We start from the raw sequence: 10,445 nt of genomic DNA, 5'->3' as shown, positions 1-10,445 counted from the left end.
TCTGGAAAATCACCCCCACACCGCCCTTTCACACTTGAATAAAAGTGACAAAGGAAGAAAAACATAATGCTAAGACTTGGCCAGGCTTTGGCTGTGCTGGGTTCACCCTCAGGACTCCAGACCCCATGTTCCTGTCCCTGGCCTTGGAGTCAGGCCTGGAGTGGCCAGGTCCCGGGGGAGGGAGGACAGGCCTGGAGTGGCCAGGTCCCGGTGGAGGGAGGACAGCAGCACAGGCCTCATGGCCGGCCAGGCCGGCGCCGCAGGTCAGACGTGCGCAGGGGGGCTGGTTGTGTAAGGAACAGACGCTTCAGTGGCTGTGAGGCCAGACCCAGGTGGGGCCGTGCTGACTGGGGTGTGGGGGCCATGTCCCAACTTCTGACCTAAAAAATGTGAAACCAATATTTTAAAATGCTGGCAACGAAAACAAAAAGAGCTTCCAGGGACCAAACCCATGCCCAGGCCTGCGAGCTCGGCCCCATGGCCCGGTGGGCCTGCCGCACACCTGCACGGCTGCCGCGGAACAGCCGGGCCAGCTGGGAGGCGGGCGGTGCAGGTGGCCGTGCTCAGCCACCGCTCCCTCTCCTCCGGTTTCACGGGGAACACCCACTCCCAGCTGGGCAGCAGCTGAAGACAAGGACTCCCCCAGGAACAGACTCTTTAGGAAACACACGAAACTGAATGTATTTTACTTCACTGTAATTGAACAATAAATAAACACATGCCAAACGATTTTTCTTTCTTTTTTTAAATGAAGAAAGATGCTGAAAAATGAAACAAACCCCAAACCTACAGAAACTCTGGGTTTCTTGCCAGCAGGAGGGCGTGCCCACCCAGCTGGAGGCCTGCCAGGGGGCTTGCCAGGCTAAAAAGGGGCCTGCAGGCTCCTCTCTGGGAGGCCAGCCCCAGCCCCAGGGGTCAGACGTCCTGCCTAGACAGGAGTCAGTCTCTGCGGGGCCCGGGGCGGCAGGGCACACAGCCTCTATACTGTGACACGTCCCCACAAGGCCCCAGCGCTCAGGGGCACTTGGGCTCCTGGGATCCGGGACACAAGGTGTGCACGGACAGGGCAAACCCAAGCCCAGAGCTCAGGACCCCCACAGGCCAGCAGCTGACAACTCAGGTCCATACAGGAGGCTCGGGGCCCAAACAAGTAGCGCAGTTCCTCAATGGCAGACACCTCGGGAGCCTGTGGAGAAGTTTGCTGGGGCCTCTCAGACTCACACCACCCAGGAGGCTTCAGAGAGAACGGCAGGCAGCTCGCTGGCAGCGGAAACGTGTCTGCAGCGACAAGAGGGAGAGCAAGGGCCCGGGCCGAAGTCTCCGTGCAGCCGCTCCCTGCAACTCCAGGGTTCCCGGGCCAGTCGGGCAGAGAGCAGGCGGGTGGCCTCTTCCTGAGTTCCAGGCCGGCTCGGGGAAGGCCGAAGGCCCCTCCCCAGGGGAGCTCGCCCCCACCCCTGGAGGCAGCGCCTGGATGGGAGGGGCCCGGTGGCCACAGGTGCCTCACAGGTGGATCCACTTGTTCCAGTTGACCTCGTGGGGGAACACGCGGCCCAGCCGGAGGGTGCAGTCCAGCGTGGGCTCATAGAACGCCAAGCAGCTCTCGCTCAGGCTGGAGGGCGGCTCGGCCTCTTCCGCTACGGGTTTGGAGAAGAGCGAGACGGCCGTGGGCTTTAGCAAGCGCTTCTTAATGCAGCCAAGGTGCTCCAGGCCCTGGGGAACCAGACACACAGGTTGAGAGGCGCACTTATGGACACGTCCGCTCCTTCCCAGACAGGGGACACCTGCATTGACCTTGAGTGACAAGTAGGGACGTATCAGGAGGCCAGAGAGAGAACGGTGTGACCAGCATTCCCCTGGGCCAAGCTGCTTCTAGATGGGGTTGTGTTTGGCCGCACATGCTTTGGCTCAGGAAATTCCAGTTTCCACTTGTGAGGAGCTGGAGCCCCTGGGCACACATGGCCGTGGGCACGGGGTGGCGATGGGGCCCGCGGGGACACAGCTTCCCCCAGGAGGCTGAGGCATGTCTCCAGCTCTCCCTGCCACCCATGAGGGCTCGCCACTCGTCCACCAGGCTGCCTATGGGCCTGTGAGCTTGTGGCCCTCGCTAGAGAAAGGGTCAGAAATAAGAGCCGGGACTCCATGTTTAAGCTGAGCAGCAGCCTGGGGCTGGTGGAGGCCGCTGGGAGTGCCAGCCGGGGCAGGGACCCAGGTGGCTGGGGGAAGAGTGCTGAGCAGAGCTCGTGCCAGGGTGTCAGAGGGCAGGACACAGGTGTGGGGCTTGTTGCCGGCAGAGCTGCCCCGGAGGGCAGACCTCTCGGTGCAGGGCTGAGAGGAGGTGAAGCACGTAACAGGGGGACACCGGAGCAGAGGCTCTTCTAAGGAGCCTGGCGCTCTGCCAGGAGGACGGTGGGCCAATCTCTGCATCTGTCGCCCCAGGTGGGTGGCGCTTTATGTGGCCGCCGCACCCACCTCCCCATCCCTCGGAGACCCCCGGGAGGGGCGCACCTGGAGCAGCTCGAGCACGGCGATGGGCTGCAGGACGCCCTGGTAGTGCTGCAGCAGGCAGCTCTCCGGGATGCCGGGCCTGCTCATGATGTGGTACAGCACGGCCTCCATCATGCCCTTGCACACCGGCGTGTTCAGGTGGCCGTCCACGATGCGCCACGGGCGGCTGATGAAGCAGATGCTCTCACAGTCCCTGCAGGGTGGGCAGGCGGGCATCAGGCTTGGCGGGAAGGGGAGACGCGGCCCCCAGTTCAGACGGGACACTGAGGCTCAGAGAGGTCCAGGGTCTGGCCCAGGTCACAGGCTGAGGATGGTCTACCTTCTGCTCTTCCCCCCCTCTCCCCTCCCACCTGGGCAGAGGGGTCCCAACCCCAGGGCCCATGAGCACCGGCCGAGGAAAGAAACAGTGTGGGACCTGCTCAGACTCAGCCGCAACCACTGGCAGGGAGGGAGAAGGACTGACTTCTGGGTTTCCCTCTCCAGCTGGGCCCGGGCCAGCGGCTGCCTCCACCCAGGCCAGGCTCACAGAGGTCTCACTGCAGCTCTACTGTGTCATGTAGGGGCTTCCAGACACACTATCCTTAGAGCAAAGGTTCTGCTGACCCTAACCCAGTGACTGGTCTGCCACTCGGGCCCAGGTGTGGGACAGGCTCTGGACCGGCTGGACACTGGCTGTGGCTGGGCCCTGGGTGCACGGAGGCTGAGCTCTCGGGAGCCAGGAGCACACGCATCCTGTCAAGCTGAGGCCATGCCCACAGGTGGGGGCGCCCCTCACTGTGAGACAAACCGGACACTGCACATGCCCAGCAGGCGGGCCCCGTCGCTGCAGGCGGGGAGCACCTGCCTCGTCCCGCAGGGAACCCGACCACCAAACGCTCCCACGCGTTTCCATGTCCCCGGCCGAGAACCCCTATGCTGGACAAACCCGATACTGTGACAGGCCATCATATTGTCGTTACTGTGGCCTCCTGTCAGGGACCCTAAGGACACGCTGCCCAGTCACTGCCGCCCCAGGCCTCCTGACTGGGCCACTCACCGTGCTGCCCGGGAGACACTGCCGGCCGCACCACTCTCTGCCGAGCCTGACAGAGGGAAAGGAGGGGAGACTTTAGAGGGTGGAGCCTGTCTCTCCCACCCCATTCACTCGACAAGTACCCCCGGGCTGTGGGGCGTCGCTGTGAAGGAAGGGACAATCCCGTTCCGCACGGAGCCCCATCCTCCAGTGGCGGCCACGGAGGCCGCAGCCAGCACACCCAGAACCAAACTGGGACGGACCGCGGGTACCTGTGTGGGTTTGTTCCCAGAGCCCAGCGGAGGCGAGTCCCGCCTCGCCCTCCACCAAGAGCCCTGACCACAGAGCTGGTGTGTAAAGCCCTCGGAGAAACAGCCCCAAACAAAACATTCCGAGAAGCACCTAGGAGGCCCCTGCTGCGATGCGGACAGGGAAACGGCAGGGCCAGCCAGGCCAGGCCTGAAGGAAGGGGGCACCCTCCTATTTCTGCCACTGCCCCTTCCACCGGGACGCGGAGAGCCTGCTCCAGGGCCACCGGCCTCTGCCGGGACACCCAGGCCTGCTCAGGGGCTGCAGAGCCCCCTGCCCTCTAGTGGAAGCACCAAGTCCTCTCCCTCCAGGTGAGCCGATGGAAGCTGAAGTAAAGGTTCCCGGTCTCGGAGGATGGGCAGGCCCAGGGACAGAGAATGGACGGGCTGGGGGCCGGGGAGTCGAACAAGGTTCTGTACCTCTCGCGTCTTCCGAACCCTCTGGAAGCTGGGCCTGACAGCTCAGCTGCTCTTGGCCTGTGGAGCCCGGTACTCCGACTCCTTCCTGGTCCTCCTGTCTGGCTTCTGATGCTCCTGGGAGGGGGTCCCCTGCCCCTGTGTCTTCAGGAGCTACAGGAAGAGCAGGTGCCGGCGTTTCTGCCCCGGGGCTCGGGCCCAAGCGCACGTCCTGGAGCGTGGGCCTCTTGGCTGGGGGCCCCTGGGCACTCTCGGGGTCGCTCTCCCCACACGGAATGACCGGGTCGGTGCTGGCCCAGCTGGCACGCCTCTTGCTGCCCTGGGAGCCCTGAGAAGGTGGTGCCTGCCTCTCAGGGTCGTCCTCGCCGGAAGGCCCCTCCGGGGGTCTGGCCTGGGGGTCTTCTCTTTGAGTTTCCGTGTCCTCGTCTTTCCCTCTCAGCCGCACCGAGTGCAGGAGCCAGGGCTGGGCAGAGGCCATGGTCACCAGGCGAACGGAGCTGCCGCCGACTTCCAGCACTTGATGTCGCTCCAAGAGGTCCTAGGAAAAGCAGGGGACACGCTGGGTCTGGGCGGAACCCCAGATCATCAGGGTCTGTGTCCCCTGCCTGATGTCCAGTGTCCTGATCCAGTGCCCAGGGCTATCAGGCAGACAACGCGAGGAGGCGGCGGGGCTTCCAGCCCCAGGCAGCCACCAAGCGGGCCGTGCGGCCCTGGGGCAGTCCCTTCCCTCTCTAGGCTGTGTGCCTGTTTGTAGAACGGGTCAGATGCGTGAACTGCACCCTCGAACCTGATGTGACATTACAGGTCTCCTGCCGGCCAGTGTCCTCCCACAGAAGTCAACACTCCGAGCGTCACCAAGTTCTGCAAAACCCACTCTTGTTCCACACGAACGACAGCCCCCTCATTGTCTCCCGTGCCCTCCTCCCAAGTCCGTGTCCTTACCCAGGAGCTGCACCCCTTGGAGTGGCACAGGGTGTCACCATCATCTTTCTTTTACATTTTCTATTAAAAACCCACAATTTGGGGCTCACGGATTTGCCTGGAACCAGCCTCTATCAGGCCTAGTGGGTCTGGGGAAGGTCAGCAGTGGGCACTTGCCCTCAGGCTTCTGGGCTAGGCACCAGGAGCTCAGGGAGCGCCCCCCACTCCCGGCCCCCACCCCCCGCCCCCCCACCCCCGGCCCCAGGTGCACCAAGATGCCCATGAATAAGCGAGCCCCACGGACAGCAGCTGTCACCACCTCTCCCTTCGGCACTCGCACGCGTAAGAACTTGTTTGATAACATGCTACGGCCTTCCCCCTCCCCCTCCCCCAGGACACTGCGAGGCAGGCGTCTCCGAGACACCACCACTGCCTCCCACTACGGACAGTGCGAGGAGGGCAGCAGGCCCCAGGGCACTCCATTGAAAAGGCCCTTCTGTTGCGACAGTCTTGGGTTTAAGGGTCACGGAAGCTAATGGGTCCCGGCAGGTAAAGTGGTGAGAAAAGGGCTCCAGCCAGGTGGGCTGAAGGAGCAGGGCCCGGTGTGGACAGACCTCTTAACATTCAGGAGAAGCTGGCTTATAGGCCAATCTCCTCTTTTTAAATGGTGACAATGAATTCAATTTTTAAAACATTACACGCTATGCCTCACACCCAGCGCACCCGCAGTGTGCCCCTGGCCTGTGAGCCCAACTAGTGCTTCGGCTGCCCCAGGCTACCTGCAAGCAAGCTCACCTGCACGTAGTCTGTGAAGGTCTTGGTGCGCTCACCATCCGCCCTCTCAAAGGCGGAGAAGCGTCTCCTCAGCTCCGCCTTGTCCACCCCAAAGCATCCCGTGGCCGCGATGGCCGCCTGGACCTCCAAGGCAGCAGACACGTCGGCGGGCTTATAGCCAGACAGCGCCACCTGGTGCACAAACTCTTCCAAGCTGCAGGTGTCCTCCCGGCGGTGGATCAGCCTGGTGAAGGTGCCAGGGAGGCAGGAGGTTCCCACGGCCAGCTCTTCCAGAGCAGGGGCTGCAGAGACAGGACGACGAGGGTCAGCCTGCCCCAGGCCAGCGCGTCAGTGGTACCGCGTCAGGGCAGCTCCACCGCAACTCGCCGCTCCCAAACCTCCACGGTGGGCATGGTGGGCCCGGGCAGTCAGGTCCCTGCGACATGCCCCTGGGTCCTTGGCTGCAGCCACCAGGGCTGGATTCCTGCTCAAGACTCAGGCGAGGCGGGGTCCGAAAACTGTGACCCCAACCTTCTGGAGGGAGGTCCTCAACTCGCTGGCCCTGGGCCCCACCCTCCCAACACTGTGCTCACAGCCCCTCACAGCCTGAGAGACTCGGACCTTCCGTAAGTCCCTGCTTTGCCTACACTAGCCGGGCTGCTTCCTGCTGCTTCCTGCGAAGGTGCCTCTGCTAAGACCACAGTCTTAGGTCAGCTCTACCCTGCCCGAATCCAGCTCCAGACAGCACAGGATGCTGACTGTGGTTATGAAACCAAAGGTAACACCATCCACCTCAATTCGTAAAAATAAAGAAGGTCAGACAGAGGCAGGAAAGGGGTGGGAAGGACGACGAGACACGCAGGGGAGGGAGGGCCCTAACATCCTCGCTTTATGCCAAGGGGAGAGACTGCCTAAAGTTGAGGGTTCAGGAAACAGGTCCACGTCAGTTATTTGAAGTTTCAAAGGTAATCAATGGAACTGAGAAGAAGTCTAAAAATGAGGAGTAAAGGAGGTGAGAGATAATGAAATGTAAGGGGAATACTCATTTTTCACAGCAAGAACTCAAAATACTTAGAAGTTTCATACAAATGCATCATTTAGTTACAAAGGGAACCAGAAGAACTAAAGACAGAAACAGAGAAAAAGCTGCCCCGCATAACAGGCCAGGCCTGGGGCGTGGGGGCAGGGCTGGGAGCAGGTGCATGGGCGATGGCGAGAGAAGGCAGCGCAGCTGGGGCTCCCCTGACTGGCAGCAGGAAGGCATCTGGGAAACGTGCTTCTCGAGCTGGCCAACAGGCTGGGAGGCGCTTTTCTTCTGCGTAGCCCTGACCAGCTTGGCCTATAGAGCTGGGAGGGGGGGCGTCAGGGCCTGGGGCCAGGCCGGGCCAGGGGCAGCGCTCACCAGGGGACCTGAGCTGGGTGGGCGTGGGGCAGTGCTCACCAGTGGACCTGAGCTGGGTGGGTGTGGGGCAGTGCTCACCAGGCCCCCTGAGCTGGGTGGGTGTGGGGCAGTGCTCACCAGGCCCCCTGAGCTGGGTGGGTGTGGGACAGTGCTCACCAGGCCCCCTGAGCTGGGTGGGTGTGGGGCAGTGCTCACCAGGCCCCCTGAGCTGGGTAGGTATGGGGCAACGCTCACCAGGCCCCCTGAGCTGGGTGGGTGTGGGGCAGTGCTCACCAGGCCCCCTGAGCTGGGTGGGTGTGGGACAGTGCTCACCAGGCCCCCTGAGCTGGGTGGGGTGGGGCAGCACTTACCAGTGGACCTGAGATGGGTGGGCTTGGGGCTGCAGCGGAGCCGGAACCTCACGTGGCAGGAGTTCACCACGATGCTGTCATTGGGGTTGAGGTTTCGGGTGCTGACGATGCCGGGGGCACAGTAGCCCTTCATCAGCAGGTAGTTGGTGTGGGAGGCCTGGGGGGCCTTCACCTCAATGCTCCGGCGCTTGCCCCCCGGGTCTTCGTCCAAGTCTTCCTCTTCGTCCTCATCCTCTTCCAAGGCGCCGTCCTTCCCCAGGCTGGGAGAAGAAAGTGCCCCGATGACCGAGCTCAGGCCCTGCCCACCCGCTGCCCTGCTTCCCTCCCGGGGCACACAATCCCAGCAGACAGTGCCTGTGACCAGGCCTGAGCTACAGTCGTGGTCCCTGTGGACAACCCTGGCCCTTTGCAAGGCTATTCCTTTTGCCGGAAAAACCTTTTTAGTCTCTGTCCACAAAAATGCCTACTTCCCATTAAATCCCAGTTCAGCTATTACACCATCAAGGAACTTGTGCCATTCCCTCCTTCTCTGTCAACCCTTCTTGCCACTATACTATGTCCTTCCCCCCTTTGGCACAGGCGTCATGCCCCTGGTTCCCCTGGCGCCAGAGGCCCCAGCAGAAGGGCCTGCACTGATGTGGAACTGGAATTACCAGTCTGAAGGCATCACTTACACTCTGCCGGCCAATGCCCAGTGCTGACAACACGGGAAAGCCAGCACGTGCTTGTGGCATGAATGCAGACCAGGTGACCGAGCAAATAAAAGTGCAGACGCCACAGGGATGAGGAACAGACGGCTGAGGCGCAGCCTTACCTCTTAATGACCTCGTTCTCCACCATTGAGCTGTCCACCACCACGATCTGCTCGGGGATCCTGACATCCACGGAAATGAGGCCCAAAGAGAAGAGGCTCAGGGCGGCCACACAGTGTCCCCCAGGGCCGTCCAAAGAAAATGCCACCATGTCATCTGGGGAGTCGTTACTATCCTGGTCTTTGAAGGAAAAATTATCAGGCTGGTCCAACTTGCCGGCAGCCCGGATTCTGTTGAAGAACTGGAACGATTCGGTGCAGATGGTGCTCGGAAATCGCCATGTAAAGATCCTACAGACAGAAGGGAAGGGAGGGCCTTGCTGAGGACGGGCTGGGAGCCCTCACCTGGAAGCTGTGCGCACTGCAGACCACTGTGGTCCAAACACACGCCGCTTCCCTTCCCCTCAAACGACAGCACCGCACTTGAGCCCTCGGCGTCCCTCCTCCCCACTCACCTGAGCACCTTCAAGGCAGGCCACGTCTTTTCATCTAACTCTGTGCCTCCCAGGCACTCACTATACAAGGTGCCAAATTGGGGCGATGATGTACTTTTTGTAATAATCAGAGAGGAAGGGACATGTGTGTGCTCAATCCCGCCGTCTCCAAGGGCGACTGTGGAGAGTCAAGCCCTCGCCTCTGCCCAAAGTCAACCTTCCAAGACTCTGTCATACCAGAGACAGCGGGTCTAGGCCAGAGGGAGGGGCCCACAGGCCTCCTGATCTGTGACCACTGCTTCTCAGCTCACAGATGAGAATGGGCTCAAGGTCAAATGGCCTTGTTAGACTTGTCTTCTGCCGCCCAGGCCACTCTCTGGAAAGGAAAGGGGACCGAGAGCCACTCAGGATGGCATTTAGGGAAGGAACAAGTTAATCCTGTTTGTTGTTCTGATTCCGAATGCAGCCACTGCAGGTCTGAGGACTGGTCAGGAGGCCAGCATGGAGGGGGGGGCCAGCCCAGGAAGAGCTGCCACTGAGAACTCCCGGGACTGTTAGGGGGTGGTTAAGGAGGCTGGGGGTGCAGAATGCCAGAGCAGCCAGGCTTGTGGCCACGAGTGAGCTGAGGGGTGCTCCTGGCAGGAGGGGCCCCAGGGCGGAGACCCTCAACAGTGCACCCCAGCGCTCAGGTCGCTGCTGTGCTGCGGCCGGCTGTCTGAGCAACACCTGACGGCTTCACAGCCTGTGAGCCTGCGAGACGGGCAGCTGTGCGCCCTGAGTGAGAGGACCAGGGACGGAGGTTAAGACCAATCAGGAGGGTGCACTTTTAACCGGACCAAGCAGTACATCAGAAACTCGTCTTATCCAATTTGACAGGACAAAGGGAGACCACCGGCAAGAGGTAAATGCCCCAACACAAAACACCACTAGTGTGAACTGTACGCCCACACAAGCTCGGCATCTGACATGGGCCCTGCCCTCCCCAGGCCAGTCCCAGGGCTCCTGCGCTGTGCTCACTTGTAGTAGCTCTGGGACAGCTGGTAGGACATTGGCACGAAGGGCAAGGCCCGGTTTTTCTTTGGGCCCAGCGTGTGGTTGACCCGGCGCCGGTTGACCAAGCTCCTCTTCTGGCACTCCACGAAGGCCTTGCACAGGATCTGGTCCTTATACTCCTGGTACAGGCGGAACGTCTGCAACACACCGAGTCGGGGGTGAGCAGCGGGCAGGGGCACAGCAGGACGGGCAGGTGCTTAGGAGCCTGAGCCGATCGTCTGTAGGGGAAGCAACTGGCATGGGGACTAGGGGCGGGGAGGCCAGAGCTGATACCTGGGGGTGTGAGCCTATCAACTTCTATCCCTACCATCATGTCACACCCGAGACCAGAGAAGGACAGGTGACTGGAGAAAAAAGAGGGCTCTGCACCCACACCTGTTTCTTAAGATGCAAAGACACCAGGAATCAACGCAGGATCACCAGGGATCCGCTCTTTCTCTTACTCCTCGCCCAATACG

General features: G+C 61.5%; 1 protein-coding gene across 1 annotated transcript in view; it reads right to left on the bottom strand.

The window, feature by feature from the left end:
• Nucleotides 1-656: 656 nt before the first annotated feature.
• The window catches only part of GTF3C1 (general transcription factor IIIC subunit 1), an 87,968-nt gene continuing 78,179 nt past the window's right edge, over nucleotides 657-10,445 (bottom strand). Inside the window, exons 30-37 of the mRNA XM_059692471.1 lie at nucleotides 9,952-10,124; nucleotides 8,504-8,791; nucleotides 7,690-7,949; nucleotides 5,959-6,239; nucleotides 4,246-4,780; nucleotides 3,542-3,587; nucleotides 2,506-2,698; nucleotides 657-1,710 (exon numbers count right to left, since the gene is read on the bottom strand). Coding sequence (XP_059548454.1) covers nucleotides 1,501-1,710; nucleotides 2,506-2,698; nucleotides 3,542-3,587; nucleotides 4,246-4,780; nucleotides 5,959-6,239; nucleotides 7,690-7,949; nucleotides 8,504-8,791; nucleotides 9,952-10,124 — 1,986 coding nt within the window. The 3' untranslated portion in view covers nucleotides 657-1,500. The remainder of the gene's footprint in view (nucleotides 1,711-2,505; nucleotides 2,699-3,541; nucleotides 3,588-4,245; nucleotides 4,781-5,958; nucleotides 6,240-7,689; nucleotides 7,950-8,503; nucleotides 8,792-9,951; nucleotides 10,125-10,445) is intronic.

This window comes from Myotis daubentonii, chromosome 4 (assembly GCF_963259705.1).
Source record: "Myotis daubentonii chromosome 4, mMyoDau2.1, whole genome shotgun sequence".
Lineage (NCBI taxonomy): Eukaryota > Metazoa > Chordata > Mammalia > Chiroptera > Vespertilionidae > Myotis > Myotis daubentonii.
Note: the sequence above shows the minus strand (reverse complement) of the source record. Positions and strands in the feature narration are given on the sequence as shown.